General features: G+C 45.4%; 1 protein-coding gene across 1 annotated transcript in view; it reads left to right on the top strand.

The window, feature by feature from the left end:
- Nucleotides 1-20,047, top strand: part of TENM4 (teneurin transmembrane protein 4) — a 3,098,737-nt gene that overhangs the window by 2,530,164 nt on the left and 548,526 nt on the right. Inside the window, exon 8 of the mRNA XM_050757454.1 lies at nucleotides 1,533-1,634. Coding sequence (XP_050613411.1) covers nucleotides 1,625-1,634 — 10 coding nt within the window. The 5' untranslated portion in view covers nucleotides 1,533-1,624. The remainder of the gene's footprint in view (nucleotides 1-1,532; nucleotides 1,635-20,047) is intronic.

Below are 20,047 nucleotides of genomic sequence, written 5' to 3'. Positions count from 1 at the left end.
GGGAACTTCTCAAATAATGGCTTTTTAGGGGTTAACCTCCTATGCCTAAGTATACCCTTCATGCCTTAATCTTTAGCCTAGTGGGTCTCTTGTATAATAAGGCATTTTGTAGTATTTTTTATGGGTGAGTGTGGCAGTATGGGGCAGGAAAAGTACAGGGACCTTAAATCTTTGAGGGCCTATGTTCAAATTCCTATTCCTTCTCTTACAATGACTTGAAGCAAATGACCTAAAACCTTAGCACCTCCCCTTACCCTTCTTTTGAGGAGTGTAGACTTTCTTTTCTTCATTTGGAAAAACCTTTATTTTGCACAGATATCTCCTTAGTCCCAGAGTCCTATAAATCAAATTTATAGTCATAGGATTCTAGGGCCAGAAAGGACCTCACACGTCTCCCAGTTCAGAGTTTCCTTCTTTCAGATGAGGAAACTGAGGCTCAGAGAGGGGAAGTCATTCGCCAGAGGTTGCAATCAGCAGCTGGGCCAGAACCAGAACTCTTCTGTATAAAGACCTCTGCCCAGGTGACTCCAACACTCCCATGTGGTATATTACGGGAAGATCGACCCATTCCACAGTTCAAGTGCCTTAGTCCATTTTCTGCTGCTGTAACAGAATGCCACAGACTGGGTAATTTATAAAGAAAAGAAATTTATTTAGCTCAGAGTTTTGGAGGCTGAGAAGTCCAAGAGCATGGTGCCAGCATCTGGCAAAGGCCTCCTGCTTCTTCATCCCAGGGGAAAAAGCGGAAGGGCAAGTGAGCACATGTGAAAGAGAGAAGCATGAGGGGCCAGCCTTGCTTTGTAACAACCCACGATTGAGACAACTCATGCACTCCTACAAGAATGCATTAATCCGTTTGTCAAGACAGAGCCATCACAACCCAGGCACCCCCATTAGTCCGTACCTCCCAATACTACCACATTGAGGAATTTAGGTTCTAGCACTTTTGAGGAACACATTCAAACCATAGCAGCAAGACAGTAAGATTCAGAGGTCAATGACTTATTTGTCTGGTGAATCTGTGACGGAACTGTTAACGGGGGCCACTGGCTACTAACCCTAGACCTTAGCCCCATGCTCCATTCCCTGTCTACCCCCTATCACAGTATGCAGTCAATCCTTTGGGCAAGTAACACTCAGTTCCTACTTTGCTCCAAACATTGTGCCGGGTGCTTGGGTTGTAAAAGGGCAGATCTTCAGTCTCTGTCTTGCAGGGTTCGGTTCACTCAAGGAAATGTGTGTAAACAATGATTTTAAGACAAGACCATTACTCCCATAGCACAAGATGAGATGGGAGAATAGAGGAAGGTATATTCGAGCTTCTCAGGAAGGCTGCATAGAGGAAGCATCTGTGTGAGATTTGCAGGGTGCTAGGACCCCACTTGCTTCTATTCATTGCTGTGGGACCAGGAACAAGCCTCATTTTCCCATGGTGTGTGTTTGCAGTGACTGCTGGAGTGGAGGGTCTGTGAGAAAGGATTGGGGCATCTTGCCACCTCTCTCAGTTGGATCTGTGTTCTCTGCTTCAACAGAAAAGATCCCGCACTGTCCTTCAGGATCCAATGGCCTTGGAGAGAGGGCTGCAGGGCCCACGAACATTGCTGACTCTTCAGAACGTGCTGACATGGAGCCAGGTCAGTCCCCTTGTCTGCTCTGATTTTCCATCATTAGCTGCAAATTTGTGGTCTTGATGAGAAATGCAATCTCAGACTCTGAACATTTGCGTGTTTTTTGGTTGGAGGCTTTTGTGGCTTGGCAGCATAGAAAGTAGAGGAGGTCTGGCCAGAGTAAAGGTAGCCTTCTCCTGGAGCAGATGCAGTAGGACTGGTAGGTGGCCATGGTTGCTGGAAACCAACCTGGCAGCCATCATGGTGGGAGGGCAAGGTGGGCAAGGATCGAGCATCCAGCAGTTATGTGATGGGGGTGCTGGCAGCAAGGAGGTCACATGTGGGTCTAGGACTAGAGAGGCAGCAATGCCAATCAAGGTCATTCTTGGGTACAGGAGACCAGGGTGCAGGGCCCAGACTCTGGTGGCTATATCCTGAGCTGAACTGGAGTGAGATCAGAGGCGCAGTGGGGAATGGGATACAGGGAGGTGAGCGGAAGGCTGCACAGAAGGCAAGTCGTCTGGAGGCCAGGTCTAGTGGCTAAGATGGCTCTCTAGAAGCTTTTCCTCATATTGCTGTGCAATAAAGCAATAAAAAAAACAGCAGGAAACTTCTGGGTTCTATGGGAAAAGTGGAATGATGTTTCAAGCCACAGAAGGAACATGGTACAGAGAGGAGTGAAATTGTAAGTGAAAGCTGGTCACATTGAGGGAGGCTGAGGATGCAGAGCAAGGATCCAGGGAAGAGGAAGTGTGGCCTTTATTGAAAGCCTACTGTGAACCTACTAGGTACCAAGCACTTTTTCTTATTCTTCCAGCAGTCTTTCAGGATAGAAATATGAGTCTTGTTAGGTTTAGTTATACTGCAGTAATAAATTACCTCCAGAATCCTAGTGGCTTAACCTAGCAAAAGTGTATTTCTTTCTCATGCTACATATCCATCCAAGGTTGGTGGAAAGCTTTGCTCTACCTAGTGGCTTAGGAACCAGGCTGATGAAATCTCTGCCCTATTTTAGGGGTACGACCTGGCCTGGATGATTGGCCACTTTGGTCTCTGTAGCAGAGGAGGAAATCCCTGGAAGGTTGAACATTGACTCTTAAAGACTTGGTCCTGAAGTGACACACTACCCATTGGCCAGAACTAGCCCTGTGGTCCTGCCTGACTTCTAGGATTCCAGGAGATGTGGGAAGACATGGATATTTTAAGAGCAGTAACTCCCTCTGCCACAGTAGATATGATTTCCATTTTACAGGAAAGGAATTGAGGCTTACAGAAATTGTCTTGTCAAAGGTCTTCCAAATAAAAAGTGCTGGAGTCTGGACCTTACATAACTTCTGATTAATCATTTATTTAGTTATTCAACAAAGACATATGGAAGATTTACCAGGAGCCCAGCACTATGTTAAGCTTTGGGGATATCACAAGGAATAAAAACAAAGGTGGTCTCTTCCCTCACCCTGACAAGTATGTAACTACAAACTGAGATCAGTGCTCTGCAGTAGAGACACAGGTTCTCTGAGGAGCTCAATTAATATTTTTTGCCTTTTGGCTACGTGCGGTGGCTCATGCCTGGAATCCCAGCACTTTGGGAGGCCAAGGCAGGTGGATCACTTGAGGTCAGGAGTTCGAGACCTGCCTGACCAACATGGTAAAACCCGGTCTCTACTAAAAGTAAAAAAATATTAACCAGGCATGGTGGTGAGTGCCTGTCGTCCCAGCTACTCAGGAGGCTGAGGCAGGAAAATCACTTGAACTCTGGAGGCAGAAGTTGCAGTAAGCCAAGATTGTGCCACTGCACTCCAGCCTGGGTGACAAAGAGAGACTCCGTCTCAAAAAAAAAAGATGTTTTGTTTTCTTTAGAGGGACAGGTAAATAGGGTCACATTTACTGAGACACTGTGCCAAGCTGTTGATTGATGCACCTCATTTGACTCCCACAACCCCATAAGATATTCTTGTGACCCCATTTTTTAAGATAAGAAAACCAAGGCTCACTCAGCATAGTAAGATAAAAGCTGAACTCTTCAACCTCACCATACTCACTTGTAATAGTGACATGAAAGTTAAAATGTAAAAGTCATTGAATCTAGACCTCCACCCCATCTAAACCTAAAGTGTGGTCTCCTCTCCTCCTCTTCAACCCCTCTCTCCCCAGGGACTTTCTCTCCCTGGTTCCCCAACACCCAGCCCAAATGATTCAGCTGTTCATCCCCACATGGGGGCCTTCCACGTAGTTGGTCCCATCGAACTCATCTAAATCAGTGCAGGAAAGACTTTGCAAAAATACTAGGCTGCAGAATCTGAGTCTGGCAGGATGGGATTGAATGTGCACCTTGGCACAGGAAGAGTCTTCCCTCTGGGATGGTCCGCTTTCTCTCCAGCCTCATCTCCCACCATCCCTCCCATTGTGCTCTGTGCTGTGTGTACACTCACTCAGTCACTTCTGCCCCTTCATCAGTGTTTATGACCTCCTCCTCTGTCCCCACACTGGTCCGAATGCCATCTTAGAACTCAACCACTGCAGCAGCCTGCTCACCCAGCCCTGCCGCCACTTGATGGACCCTGAGAAACAGCATGTTCACTGCTCAAGGGGCTGCAGGGGCCCACGGGGGTGTGGGCAAGGTGGAGCGGGGTGGAGGTGAAGGTGGGGGCCCACCCCGACCACTGCGTGCAAAGGAGTAGTCCTCCCAGGCCTGTTCTTTCTGGGACCCTCTTCCGCTTAAACCTTTCTGCATAGCATCTGTCTCTACATGGTGCATGTATTACTAGACAAGCTTAATTGCCTATTTTCTGTCTTCTTCTATTAGAACATAAGCTCCACAAGGGCAGGGACCTACTTTGTTGGCCCCTGCAGTGTTCTTCTGCCTGGAAAGATGCCTGGCACATGGCAGGCACTTCGTAAAGATTCAGTGAGGGAGCGTAAGAACAAATCATTGAACAGGTTCCATATTGTGACTTGCTTACATTCTACTGTTGTTCAAGCCATCCAGCCTCCACATACACTGTTCCTTCCTCCTGGAATGTCCCCACTGCCTTTCTCCTCCCACCACTAGCTCACTTTTCATGCATTCACTCTGCCTGCCCAGGAGTGTGAAGTCCCTTCACCACATGACACAGACGTTATCCATTCATCCCCTTGAGCCTGGGGATTTCCTGAGGCAAGAATAGCTCCTCATCGTTGAGCCCTCAGTGCCTGACACACAGACAGGACCCAGTTACTGTCTGTTGTCTTGAGCCCAGTGGACCAGAACAGCATCTGGCATTGCAGCCCAGGGGTCCTTTCCTCCTCCTCTGTGAGTTCCCCTATCCCTCGGTCAGGAGGCGGAGCCCTTGCTGCCAACTCAGCCTCCTCCTGCTTAACGGCTAGGAGATCAGGAGGAGGAGGTAAATGGGACACTAATGAAATTCAGAGAGAAAACTAAATCAGGAGGTGTTGCAAACACTGTGGAGGAGGGAGACGTGATTTAAAAGGATGTTTCCAAGGTGGGAGGAGGAAATGAGGACTGTGGAGAGCCCTGGAGTTAGCTTCACACGGCCTCACCTCTCACACCTGCAGTGGGATGACCCCTGTGAGTCACTTTAGCTGCAGGAGCTTCACTTTTCAGTCTTTAATTAGGGGTCTTTTAGTTGACTGACTCACTCATTCAGTCATGCCTTCCCACCCCCTTGCCAAAAGGATTTGAGTAAGTTAACAATTTAAAATTAAGTAATTAAAACCAAGAACATTTAATGAAAACTTAGGGTAGAAAGTAAGGGACAAAAAAGAGAAGAGGAGAAGAAAAAGGGATTCTCAGGACCACTGAGAAACAGGGGTTCCTGGAAAGGGGTTACAAATCAGGGTCTTGAGGATGGCACAGGCCTTGGTGACAAGAAAATGCGGCCATGGGTGCTAAAGACCTTTAGGGATGGAACAGCTCTGGTCATGTGGTAATCATGATGGCCCATGCCTCAGAGCACTTTCAGATCCATGGTCCATTTTTTCAGTTATGAGCATTGACCATCTGCTACATTTCAGGGAACCCACACCATGTTTTTCTCTCCCTGTCTCATTAAATGTCACAATGCCTTGCAAGGTGGTCTTTTAAAGTTCACGTTAGAGTTATGGCTACCAAGGCGCAGAGAGACTGAGTCCTCTGTTTAGCAAACGGTGCTGGGGCACTAAATTTCCACGTGCAAAAGCATGAAGCTAGACTCTTTCCTCACACCATACACAAAAATTAACTCAAACTGGATCCCAGTCATGGGCAGAAATTGCTGCCTGAGAAGGCTACCCAAGAACACTTATATAACTTGTCCTCCCCTGCCTTCCTGCTTTCTACACAGCATGCCCTAAAGCACCTGTACTCAGACTCTCTCATTTCAGCATTCTGTTTTACTCTTCAACGTTATTGAAGACCCCAAAGGGTTTTCATTTATGTGGATTATATCTGTCAAAATTTGCCATATTAGTGATTAATACTGAAAGATGTTAAAATTGTTATTTATCACTTATTTAAATTAACAATAATAAACCCTTACTTTAACATAAATAACATATTTTTATGAATAATGACTTTTCCAAAAGAAACAGAAATGAGTGGAGTGGCATTGTTTTACATTTTGGCAAATCCCTTCAACGTTTGGCTTTATAGAGGTATCTGCTTCTGCATTCAACCTGGAAAACTCCACCATGAGTTCACGAGAAAGCCAGAATGAAAAGGGAAAATGATGTTGTAGCATTTTTATAAATAGTTTTGACCTCACAGACTTCCTGAAAGGTTTTAGGGACCCTCAGGGATCCCTAGTACACACTTTGAAAACTGTGGGTATAAAAGATGAGATACTCCAGAGTCCAGCAGGGAATGAGGAGGAAGTCAACCGTTAATCTAGTAAAGAGAAGAAGGGAAGTGGGAACAGTCTCGGTGGAGAGGGGACAGGAGTTCTCCTGGAATGACCCCTCGCTGCTGTAGGGAGACCTTTGCATATGGTATTCTCTTGGCCTAGAATCCTTTTCCCATCTTAGTCTGTTCAGCAGAATCTTCTTGGCGCTTTAAGGTCAAGTTGGTGTAACTGCCTTCAGGTTGCCTTCCTTACCATCTTTCCTAACCCAAGGCTAAACTGCGCTCCCCACCTCACCCAGAACCCTGGAGGGTGAGCATTTACGCAGAAGAGTGGTTGCAGCTGGGGTTCCAGCTTGGGGTCAGTGCCTACCAGGGAAAGGTTTGGATGCCAGGCCAAGGAGGTGGGGCTTTTTGTGATTGTTGTTTAAAAAGTAAGAAGCCATTGAAAGTGTTTTTACAAGCAACTGCTTGATGGTGTACAAATGTATGTATACAGAGGACTGTGGTCACCAACAGGCAGATAAAAGTCATCCACTACTAATTCTAATTCATTAGCGAATAAAGTAATGTCAGTTATCTAGAAGAGAGGGGGAAATGAGAAAAAGGAGGAGGAAAGAAACCAGCAGTGAATTGAGCACTCACTACGTGCCAGGCATTCTTCCTGTCATCATCGCAGCAGTTGGTGGTGTTTTCCCCATTTTCAGATGGATAAGCAGATTTTTCTCCCCTCCCCGCTCCCCAGGATACCTTGCTAGTAAAAGCCAGAGCTGGGATTCAAACTGCAGACTCCCATCAGCCTCCTCCAAGGCCCATGACCGCTTTTCCCGTGACTCCACGCTTGCTTGGCACTGTTTGCTTGGCCTTCAGTGTTTACTGCTACGTACTGCTGCTCTTTTAAAGATGTGTTTCTGTTGTATCTTTCCAGACATATTTTTCAGTTCTTGGAAAATGGAACAGGGACGCCAACATGCTCCTTTGGTCTGCCCAGTTGGAGTCTACCATGGCAGTTCCCATGCACACAGCAGACAATCCATAATCCCTGCTTTCATGTTGCTTGCTTTTCATGGAAGACATGACCACAATTAAGATGTAAACCCCACGTTGCTATTAAGTACAGGTACTGGTGACGGAGATTATCACATGGTCAGGCCCTGTTCATCCTGGCTGGCGATGGGAACTGGGAAGTCAAACGAGTTAGGACAGTGCATTTTTTCTCAGGGTCAGACTGAAGAAATAATTCTAAAGAGGACACCGTAGTTCCTATGTAAATATTTAGTAAAGCAGACAAACCTTATGAGGCTAAGAGTATATTGTCCCATATGGTGCCAATTATGTCTGTTAAGCAAGGATAAATAAACATTTACTGAACTCTTACTATGGCTTGCTATCTATGCTAGGCATATAGTATGTTTTATCTTCACTATAAAAACCTATATATTTTTGGCTCTAAGAGAGAGAAATGTCCCAATTTCCAATAATCAAACTGCAATGCAGAGAAGGACATATAGCTGATAACTGGTAAAGCTGGAGTTTGAAGCCAGGCCTGCCTGTCTTGTCCTTTGGAAATACCATACTGTCCCCCGCACAGGGAGAAATGCTGAGGCTGGTCCTGGCAGGGTTCCATGCGCTGACTGGTGAGGCTGGAGCAGTCCTTAGCAGTGCTGCAGTGGCCACCGATAACCTCATGCTGGTTTCAGCTCTTTCTTCCCAGACCATGTCTATCTTCCTAGACTTCTTCTGCTTCCCTGTGATTGCACCTCCAGTCTCCACTCAGAGCATTCAGGATGCCATACCACCATTGTCTTCCAGCACCCAGTGTTAGCTTCATTACTATTCCTAGTAACTGAACACATGAATAGACTGACTGAACACATGAATAGACTTAGGGAAGAAGAAGGAGCAGTGAATCTAAGATGAAATTTAAAAGGTGCCACAAATTGTGCTGGAAACCCAGGAGTTCCCGATTTGCTTTAAAAAGGGATACTGCGAGGGAATGCCCTCTGGCCCGGGGCTCCCATGCTTTGGGAAGGAGCACCAGGCAGCCGTAGAAGCTAAGTGTGGAATTCTGCCCTTTCCCAAAGCCAGCCGGGTCGGGGTTAGCAGAATGAACTCAGCCACTGCTGTGGATGTTGCTGCTCTTCCAAAACCCCTTTGATGCAATCCTTCTTTACCTATCCTGCATCCTCGGAGTAGGGACACTGCACAGTGCTGGGTGTGCAGTCAGAATGATTGCAGAGCCATTTACAAGCCAAATGCTAGTTTATTTCCAAATGGGAAGGTCAGTGTCATTATCCTTGGTGGATTCAATTACCAAATCCTCCTAATCATCGAGCTCGCTTCCTGTTGCTAATTGCATCTGCGGCTGCACACCTCGGTGGTCAGTTTATCCAAAGCCGTTGAGGTAGTGGCCTGAGGGCTGTTTGCAAGGCTGTGGACCTCTGTCGCTGTACTGCCTTGACTTACCTGTTGGGAAATGGATGTCTTTAGACATCTTCCACCTCCCATTGCCTTTGTGAAAATTCCCCTGGTGGAAAGGAGCAATGAGAAGCACAGAAACCTTTGCCTCTTTGGATTCTAACCATAGTGGAAAAGCCAAGTGTGCAGAAAACACTCCAGGGGTGAAACAGACATTTGTTGAGTACCTATTAGATGTCAGCCACTGTGCTAGGCATTTCACAGTCCATTTAGCCCTCTCAATTGCCCAGTGAGGTAAGCATTGTTATTTCTGACACGCAGATGGGGCCACAGAGTCTCAGAGAGGGTCAATGACTTTAAGTCACACAGCTAGGAGATGGGGGAGTCTGGAATTAGATCAAGGTCATCTGCTACAAAGCCGAGCTTCTTCCCACTGGGTTGAAAATAATCACAAGAACATCATCAAGAACTACCATTTGTAGCATGGTCAGTATCTGCCTGAGTAGTATTAGCTCATTTAATCTTTACAACAACCCAGTGATAGTATGTATTCTTATCGTCCCCATTTCACACATGAGGAAACCAGGGTGGAGAGAAGTGCTTTCAAGATGAATAATTCTCCAAAACTGGGTCTTCAGAAGGCAAGCCTCAGCAATCTGTCACTATTTGTTCCTCTGTCATAAATAGCACTTGTCTAAAATAAGCAAAGGCCTTACTCATAGATGTGCTTAATACTATGTAGCAATTGATCATTAATTTCATAATGTTCTATCTGCCCCACTGGAACGGGTATTCTGGTTGCTGTTAGCCTCTGCTAGCCATTGAGCTGTCCCGTGCTCTGAGAGACTCCTGATAGAGACTCCTGCTCTAGGAATTCTAGAGCAAGAATTCCAGGATGTTAAGAGGCAAGCATGTTAGAAGGCCATATGGTACAGGGACAGAGACATGGCTCTGGAATCAGACTGAAGGGGTGCCCTTCTGACTTACCAGCCGTGGACCCTGGGAAAGTTACTTAATCTCTCTCTGCTTCAATTTCCTAATATGAAAAGTGGATATGATAAGAGCCCATAGGCAAGAATTTTAAAACTGTAAAATGCTTACAATCATGGGGAGCATTAACAACAATTGCCCAGTGGATGTTATATGTTGTTTGATGGAATAGTTTACAGAATTGGACTTATGAGGTCATCTAGTTCCACTTTTTATTTGCGGATGAGGAAACAGAGACCCAGAGATAAGCAGTGGTTGTCTCAAGTCACACAGCATTTCACTTTTCTGATTCCAATGCCAGGGCACATTCTGATACTATAAGCCATACTTAGAACAATAGCCCTGAGAAGCCCATACATTAGTCTCATTTCTAGAAATTTTAGGTGGTTATCTTTCAATCTCCTTTATCTTTTTTGATAGTCTGTTGTTCTTTGTTGATACTTTTGCTACCCTAATATGCCCAATATTTCTTTAAATATTGCACACATTTATTTTCTTATTTAGTACCAGTATCACTTGCAGGTCTGATTCTTTTGTTCATTGTTTCTGCTTCTTACTTTCTCTCCTATTTGGGGACCACATTTTGACAACCACTGGTGTAATTTATGCATTTCCAACAGGGACAATATTACTCCCAAGGGGGCAAAATTGGTTCTTAGGGAGATTTAGGGGGTGAAAAAAATCTTATTACAATGGTTTGTGGCCTTCCAGGGGCTGCAGTATGTGAACAGATATACATACTGTGTATCCTGCGGTATATCTACAGATTAAAAGTTTACAGGAAAGAGGGGGCTTTGGAGAACAAAAGTGTATATGGGCTCCTGTTAGCAGTGGGAAGGGTGATAATGAAAGGAAAGGTTGAGAGCCACTGGTATAACAGACTGACCAGCAGCATTGCAGCAAGATATACCTAAAATCAAATGCTGCCTCCCTCATTTAACAACCTGCATAACCTTGGACAAATTAATTTTAATCTCTGTGCCTCAGTTTTCTTATCTTTAAAATGGAATACTATAATAATACCTGCTTCTTATAAGGTTGTTCTGAGGATTAAAGGAAATAATATCTGTAAAGCTCCTGGCACTTAGTAGGTATTCAATAATGTTATTGTATATTTGTTCCCTACCCCCACTCAGCCCAACACACATGTTTGGAAAGAGGCCCAGAACTGTTGGAGTTGCTGAGGGAGTTGCTTTTCAGACAGTAAATGCCGTGAGCCCTAAGGAGCATTCATAGGAGAGTCTCCCTTTCTGGGTGCACATAAATACACAATGTCCCAAGAGTTCTTGGAATTATCTGAGAGCAAGACAGGGTGATCCATATGGCTTATCAAAGACAACATTTCCTGGTTCTTCCTTCATAGGCACAATTAATATTCAACCTGTTTGGAGCAATCCACATCAGCGAAGCTGAGCGATCAAGGTGGAATTGAAGCTTAGTAGTGATTGTCAGTTAAGGAGGCAGAGTTAGGGGTTTTCTCATGGGTTACAAGTTAATTCCAAGGCCTCAGCTTGAGCTCCCAGCCTCTAAGGTGTCTGTAACTCATATAGGGAAGAAACTGTTGAGCCAGGCCGGAGCACATGTGGTGTTGATTGGAGAGGAGTGGCCTGTGGAAGGAGGGGCTGGGGGATGGCAGGGAGAGCTGAGAAGGGAAGGCTGGACTGGTCTTCTTTGTTGCTCCTGAAACTCCCTGCTTCCCTCTGTTCTCATATGCCCCAATGAGGGCCTACATAGACTAGAATTGCCTAAATAATTCCTGCCACATAATAATAGATCCTCACTATGTATTTGTTGAAAAATTAACTTTCTCCCCCTGATAACTACGACTAAAATTATTATTAAATAAAGTGTTATTATGTATTTTATCGAATTCTCTCTTTTAATCCTCACAGCAACTCAACTATTATTTTTATCACGATTCTCATTTCATAGATGAGCAAACTGAGGCTGAGAGAAATTAGGACATTGCAGAGCAGGGGATTGGGGAGTGGCGGAGAGGGGAGCTTGCTCCACTGATCTTTCAGCCCTGGGTTTCTATCTGCTCTGCCATAAGGGGAGCTTCCTCCATGCAGGACCAGAGGTTGATTCCATTCTGAATCCCAACACCTGGCACAAGGAAGGGAGCAAAGAGCCTCCCTTCCCAGCAGGGAGAGTGGCTGTCCCCCTCCTCCCAACCCTGCCAGAGCCATCCTCCCAGCGCATCCGCCACCCCTGATTCCTGTCTGGGCCTATCCAAGCCTGGTGTGACAGATGACTTACCTCTGCCACATTGCTGCCACATCGCTCCCACGAAGAAGCAGCACCCAAGCCTGCAAACCAGGGAGCCATGCCGTGTTCCACACAGCCAGGCAGAGGGGCCGTCTTGCTGACACCAGCTCCGTTTCCCCGACAAGGCCTGTCTTCTGCAGCAAGGGGCAGTGTCTGAGCAGTTCATTATCTCTGCCCAGAACATGTCAAGGCCCAGGCCTAGCAAATCCAGATGTCCGGAGAAACACTCTGTAGCTCTGCCACCCTCCAGCCTCAGCCTCCCCGTTTCCCGCACTTCTCCCCAACCACTACAGGAAACACACACATGCAAGAAAGACAGGGAGTTGGGAGGCACTGGAGACAAACTAGTATAAAAGGAGAACATGGTCTCTTGCTGTGTAGACCGTGTAGAGCATGTTGCATTTGGCCAGTGTTTTCTGTTCGTTCTCCTGTTGACCTCACAACAGCCCATCGAAGGGTAAAGGGGTTGTTGTTGCCATCTCAGCAGGGGAGATGAAAGCCTGCTCAGCTCTGGGCACTGTGGGTTCTCTAGGAGGATTGGCAGGGCTGGAGGGACCCTTGATAATCCTCTCACCCAACCTTCTCTCCCAGCCTAGACCCAAGGAGGGAGGGAGCTTGCCACAGCTCCCTCGGGTGGCAAGTGGCAGAGCCAGGGCTTGAACCCAGAACCCACTGACAGCAAAAGTCAGTGGCAAAGTCAATCATTTCCTCCCATTATGTGGAGAAATCTCAGAGAGGGAAGAGGGGAGTGTGCCAAGGTCTAGCCCTGACGGCCACGTGGACCCGGAGCCATGGGTAACACCTGGGGAGCCTCAAGGAATACAGGTTCCAGGCCTGGAGAGGTCCTTGCCATTAGGCTTCCTTGTGCTTGTGTCTTGTCTTGGAGGCCGGGGGCCAGCTCTGACCCAGCCTTGCCCAGTGGAGGGTTTGACTGGGGAGACAGAGCAGAAATGGACAATGTGGAGTGGAGTGGGTCTGGAGCACTCTGTGGAAAGGAGGCATCCTGTGCTGGCTCAACTACCTCACCAAGCACCTGCAGTCCCGGGAGGAGGTATTTTCTCATTCTCCAAGACAAGCTGAATGGTAACATACACCAAAATGGTAACATACAAAATAAAGAAGAGGTTCAGAAAACGCCGAAACTAAGGTGCTAGGCTTTCAGAGACATTGAGGAAGGAGCTCGAGATGGCCTCTGGGATAGCATTCCTATCAGAAGTGGGCTGTGACCCTCTCTAGTTAGTGATTTTCAGTGGCTTCCCATTGCTCTCCAAAGGAAGCCCAGACTTTTCACAGTACCATAGGAGGCCCTAAATTATCCCCCACTTTTTTTTTTTTTTTTTTTGAGACAGGGTCTGGCACTGTTACCCAGGCTGGAGTACAGTGACAATCTCTGTTCACTGCAACCTCTGCTTCCTGGGCTCAAGCGATCCTCCTACCTGAGCCGCCTGAGTAGCTAGGACTACAGGTGTATGTCACCATAGCTGATTAATTGTTGTATTTTTCTGTAGAGACGGGGTTTCACCATGTTACTCAGGCTAGTCTCAAACTCCTAAGCTCAAGCGATCCACCTGCCTTGGCCTCCCAAAGTGCTGGGATTACAGGTGTGAGCCACTGCATCTGGCCACCTGTATTATCCCTTTTCCCAGAAGAGTTTATCACAGATGGCAGGGAGCTCAGGTTCTGGTTTCAAATCTGGGCTTTTCTACTTCCAAAGTGTGTCCTTCTCCTGGAGCAAGTTACCTAGCCACACTGTGCTTCTGGAACTTTATGTGTATAATTGATATAGTAGTAATAACAAAATAATGTTGTTAGGGTCAAATAAGATAATACACATAAAGTACTTGGGACAACACCTGGCACATAGTTAACACCCTCACTCCGTGCTAGTTGAGATATTATTACTCTTGGCAACAGCAGCAGTAGTCGTAGCTTTAATAGCAGTGCTTCCTGGCCTTTGCACCTTTACAAAGCTCTTCTCTGAGCATATGGAGCCTTTCGGATACTTTGAGTCTGGCAAACTCCTGCTCATTCTCCCAGGTCCCCCTGGAGGTGAACTTGCAGGCAGCCTGCCCCGACCCCACAGGCTCATTGCCTGGCTTCTGCCCTATCCCACAGCAGATAGTCAGTCTCTGTGGCCTTCCCAGCATATGTCACCATTATCTCGGCACACAGGGGCATTTCTAAATGTCCCGACTGGGAGCTCTTGAGGTCAGGGAGATGTCTGAGCACCAGGAAGGCCACCAGTAAATGTTTATAGCATGAATTTGTCACTGCCCCATGCCCTATCCAGGACTAAGGAATTCATAATTGGTGTTTGCAGGGATTTAGGCAAAGAAGGTTAAAGCTACAGGATGAGGAGTGTGTATTAGCCCATTTTCGTGCTGCTGATAAAGACATACCCAAAACTGGAAACAAGAAGAGGTTTAAATGGACTTACAGTTCCACATGGCTAGGGAGGCCTCAGAATCATGGCAGGAGGTAGAAGGCACTTCTTACATGGTGGCAGCAAGAGAAAATAGGGAAGAAACAAAAATGGAAACCCCTGATAAACCCATCAGCTCTTGTGAGACTTATTCACTATCATGAGAATAGCACGGGAAAGACTGGCCCCCATGATTCATTTACTTCCCCCGGGTGCCTCCCACAACACGTGGGAATTCTGGGAGATACAATTCAATTTGAGATTTGGGTGGGGACACAGCCAAACCATATCAGAGTGTAAGAAGTACACAGGAAGCCAGGGCTACACCTGTGTCCCCTGCACCTTAGTGTCACAGAGAATCAGGGAGGGCCTTATTATCTACCACTAGCAAGAAAAGCCCTGCATAGCTTTGACCTCCAATTAGAAGAAAGCACTCAGTTCCTTCCAATAGGCATTCTCTGTTCCAGCACTGTTCAGGCAGCCACTTTCCTGCAATTCTAGATCTCGCTCAAGGCCTTCAACAGAGGACAGATTTCGTTCTGTCCCCTTGGCTTTTTCTTCTGCCTTCTACGGACACAAAGGGGCATTTCTAGATGTTCTGACTGTGAGTTCTTCTCTTTTCTTCTGCCTTCTTTTTTATTTTCCCACTTCGGGGCAGCGCACCCAGACACCCAGGCATGGGAAAGAGCTCTACCATAGGGGAGGTTCCCTAAGCACTTGCCCAGAGGCTGAAGGACTTGGACAGGCTTCATTACTCCCTATAATGCCTAGAACCATGAAGCAAGTGGGCACCCTGGCCCTGTTCCTGAACTCCAGACCTGCCAGTGGCCCATGGCCTTGGCCTTAGCATTCACCCTGAGTTCTGTACTCTCAGCTGCCCTCTTCTCAGCATGGTGGCTGCATGGAGTTGGCTCAACATTAGTAGTGCCTCCTTTCTCTCTTCCTTCATTTCATTTATAAAGTGTTCTTTGTATCAAAAAGTAGAATAAAGAATACAGTGAAAATCTGTATACCCACCACCCAGTTGAACAATTAAAACATTCTAGGTATTATAATAGCCAAAACTGGAATTAGCCTAGATGTCCTTCAACAGGTGAACAGTGAACTGTGGTCCATTCATGTTATGGAATGCTACTCAGTACTAACAAGGAATGAAATATCTTATGTACAACAATCTGGATGAATCACCAGGGAATTACGCTGAGTGAGAAAAAAACTCTCTCAGAAACTTAACTACTGTCTGATTTCATTGATTTTTTGAAATGACAAAATTTTAGAAATGAGGTGAGTGGTTGATGGAGTTGAGGACCTGGGCTGAGGGTGGAAGGGAGGTGGGTATGGAGATAAAAGGACACATGAGGATCCTTGCCCTATGGAGACGTTCTGTATCTCGACTGTGGTGATGGACACACAAACCTATGTGAGTGGTAAAATTGTATAGACCCATACACACATGAGTACCAGTAAAATGGGACATTTGCTATGATTGGTAGACTGTATCAATATCCATATCTTGGCTATGATAGTATTTTATAGTTTTGCAAAATGTTACCATTGGGGAAACTGGGCAGAGTATACAAGGGACCTCTCTATTCTTTCTTAAAACTGCATGTGAACACTTAATTATCTCAATACAAATTTCAATTTAAAAAAAGAAAGCTATTGCAAGTAACTTCTTAAAAGATACATAATAGGTACAATTGAAGACCACAGTGTGCCCCCCAATCTCATTCCTCTCCTTCCTAAGAGGCACCAAGTATCTGGAATTTGGTATTGCTCATTCCCACATAATTCTGTACTTTTACTACATATGTATGTACAGTATCCACAAACAATAGATGCTGTTGTTTGGTATATCTTCAAACTTGATATATATTGGGTTTTGTTGGAACTTACCACTGTGTATAACCTGTTGTATGACTGTAATAGAGTTCATTTATCCTTTCACTTGTTGCTGGACTTGGTTGTTTGTTTCCAGTCGTCTGGTGTGAGCTGTGTTGCCGTGAAGGTTCTTGCTGATGTCCTCTTGTGCACATGTGCAAGACTCTCCCCACTATACCCTAGGAGTGCATAGGATGGCTAGGAGACAGGGCAGGTGCACCTTCAGCTCTACTAAACACTGCCAAATTTCCTTCCAAACTATACCTATTTATTCTCCCTGAAGCAGTATATCAGCCTATCTATGGCTCTGCATTTTTGCCATTGTGGTAATATCAGAAGTTAGTTTTTGCCAATCCAGTGGGTGTGAAATGGTATCCTACTATTTCAATTCCTTGGCTTCTTCTACCATGAAGCATGTTTCTGTGCCCACATTGTATCTCCCCAGCCAGACTAGAAACTTCTAGTCCCAGCTCCCAGAGATAGGTGCCCAGGCCATAGTAGGGGCTCAAGATTTGTTGACTGAATGAAAAAAATAATTCCAGATGCTCTCACTTGGAAGGATTATAGTTGCTTTTTCTTCCTTTCATTTTATGTTTTTAAATATTTAACCATCGCTTCTTAAAAATAACAGCTTATTGAGACATAATTGACATATACACACAGTCATTTAAAGTGTACAGTTCAGTGGTTTTTAGTATTTGCAGAGTCAGACAACCATCACCACAATCCGTTTTAGAAAATTTTCATTATTCTCCCCAAAAGAACCCATACCCATTAACAGTCACTCCAGATTTCTCCCTAACCTAATGCCTCCACCCCCTGCACCACCTTATTCCAATCCCTGCTCTGACCAGGTGTAGGCAACCACAAACCTACTTTCTACACCTGTAGATTTGTCTGTTCGGGACAGTTTATTGTATAAATGAAATCATACAACATGTGTTTTCTTGTGGCTGACTTCTTTCACTCAGCATGTTTTCAAGGTTTATCTAGGTTGTAGTATGTGTTAGTACTTCATTTCTTTATGTTGCCAAATATAGTAGTTTCACTTTCCATAGTTTCAGTTTCCTGAAACTATAGTTACAGTACAATAAGATATTTTGAGAGAGAGATGATAGTCACATAACTTTTATGATAGTTGGACATACAGGTTTTGCATCCATGAATTCAACCAACTGCAGATAGAAATCCATAATTACAGACTGTACTATGCCACTTTATATAAGGGAGTTAACGATTCTTGTATTTGGATACCTGCAGGGGGTCCTGGAACCAACCACAATACAGAGGTCTGACTGTATATTGTTATAATTTCTCTATTTATTATTGCTAATCTCTTATTGTGCCTAATTTATAAATTAAACTTTATCGTAGGTATGGATGTATAGAAAAAAGCATAGTATATACAGGGTTTTGTACTATGCTTAGTTTCAGGCATCCACTGGGGCCCTTGAAACATATCCTTTGTGGATAAAGGGAGAAAACTACAATATTCCATTGTGTGCTTCCCATTTCTCAGCTGATGGACATTTGGGTTGTTTTCACCTTTATGCTATTATGAAGAATGCTGCTATAAACACTTATGTACAAATGTTCTTATGGATATGTTTTCATTTCTCTTTGGCAAATACCTAGGCGTTGAGTTGCTGGATCATATGGTATGTTTAACTATTTGAGGAACTTCCAGAATGTTTTCTAGAGGCTATAGCATTTTACATTTCCACCAGCAGTGTATAAGGGTTCCAGTTTCTCCACATCTTCATCAATATTTGTTATTATATGTCTTTTTTATTATAGCTCAATCATGGGCTTTTGAATCAGGCAACCTGGGTTAGAATCCCAGTTTTGCTGTTTACTAGCTGTAGTATCATAATCAACTTTTCCCTCCATTTTCTTCCTCTTTAAATGGGATTATTAATACCCACTTTGTAGGACAATTGTGAGGACAGATTAAACCAAGACAATGGTAAAGCCTTTAGCACAGTGTGGGATGCAGTTGGCTGTCCTGGGAACAGAGTAACAGTGACAGCTTGTTATTATGGGCCTCCTCTAGTCTTTCGGTCTAGGGTGCTCTTAAAGCCACCTAGAACCGCCATGAGCATCTACTCTCAGTTGGCTGGGAGCTAAGGTATGTGTGAGTGAAAAGCTCAGAGCGCTGCTCTTCACAAATGCCCAGAACTCGTAGTGGAAGTTAGAGCAGACCCACCATCACCTTGATTCTCAGAGCCCCCAGGGGCCACCACTGGACTGTCCCAACCTGGCAGGTTCTTACAAGCCACCCCCAACTTCACCACCAAACAAACACCACAGGGAACAGAGGGACAAAGAACCTTTGCAGGCTCCAGGTTAAGAAGCTTAAAATCGGGTCTGAACTATGTGAGTTTATTTAAATTGGCTTTCTTTTCCTTTCTTTCTTTGGAAGGAGCCAAATTTTTCATGCAGTCATTTTTGCAACAATCACAAACATCATCTGCACACCCAGACATTGTATAGGGGGGAAAAAAAGATGATTACTTGCTGATTGCTACTGTTGTTCATTTTGGAGCTGCCTCTGGATGAGAAAGGCACAGCTGCATGTGGAAGAGGCAGAGAACAGCAGCTCTGTAAAGCCAGAGCATGGGGAGGGTGGAAGGGGAAAAGTCCCTCACGGCAGGGAAGACCTGGCAGTCAGAGTGGCAGTGGTTTATGGGACCAGGTCCTGTCCATGGCAGTGCTGTGGCCAGTGTTTACAGGAGGCAGCAAAGACACGTCAGGCTCGTCATGCCCCCAAAAGACTCACATCATCTCCTCCCCCGCCCACTTCCCCAGTCCTTCCCATCTTAGTCAGTGTACCAGAAACTTGGGTGCCATCCTGGTTCTGCCTCCTTCTTTGTCTCCAACACCTGACCAGTCACGAAGCCATGTGAATCCTATCCTGCAGATCTCTCACATGCATCAAGTTCTCTCCATTCATTCACTCTTGGATCACTGCAGCAGCCTCCCCACTGTCTCCCTGCCTCTCTGCCTCTAGCACTAGCACCTCCTGATGACTCATTCTCCAGCCCACACTGATCTTCCCATAAAACAAATGAGATTGGGTCACTTTACCAGAAAACCCTACAATGGTTTCCCTTCACCCTAAGGATGAAATCAGAGGGCTTTCAGCCACTTGCCCCATCCCTCCTTCATGCTTCTACAGGCTTCTGTGAGTCTCTGTTACTGCATGGGACTATATCAGTGATTCATTTATCCTCTTTCCCATTCTCCCCTGGGCTCCCTAAGGATAGGAATTCTGGTTTATTCCTGCCAGTATCTCCTGGATCTAACAGAGCTTCTGACTCATGGTGGGTACCCAATAAATGTGTGTTATTTGAATAGTCTTTATGATTTTCAGAATTTTTTTTTTTTTTTTTTTTTTTTTTTTTGCCTAGTTATTCCTCTTTTGACCCTCGCCACTCTGAGGTACACATGGTAGGAGTTATTTCCATTTAAAAGTGGAAAACCCAAGACTCAGAGATGATAAACGATGGTCTGAGGGTCCTACACAGCAGGCAAATGGCAGAGCTGGACTAGCCAGAGCTCTTCCAAAGGAGGCATCACTAGAATCCCATGAGGAAGGCAAGGCAGGTGGCTATTTCTGTGGTTCTCAAAGTGTAGTCCCTGGAC

The sequence above is a fragment of the Macaca thibetana genome, chromosome 14 (genome assembly GCF_024542745.1).
Source record: "Macaca thibetana thibetana isolate TM-01 chromosome 14, ASM2454274v1, whole genome shotgun sequence".
NCBI classification, from domain to species: domain Eukaryota; kingdom Metazoa; phylum Chordata; class Mammalia; order Primates; family Cercopithecidae; genus Macaca; species Macaca thibetana.
This window is presented reverse-complemented; position numbering and strand designations above follow the sequence as displayed.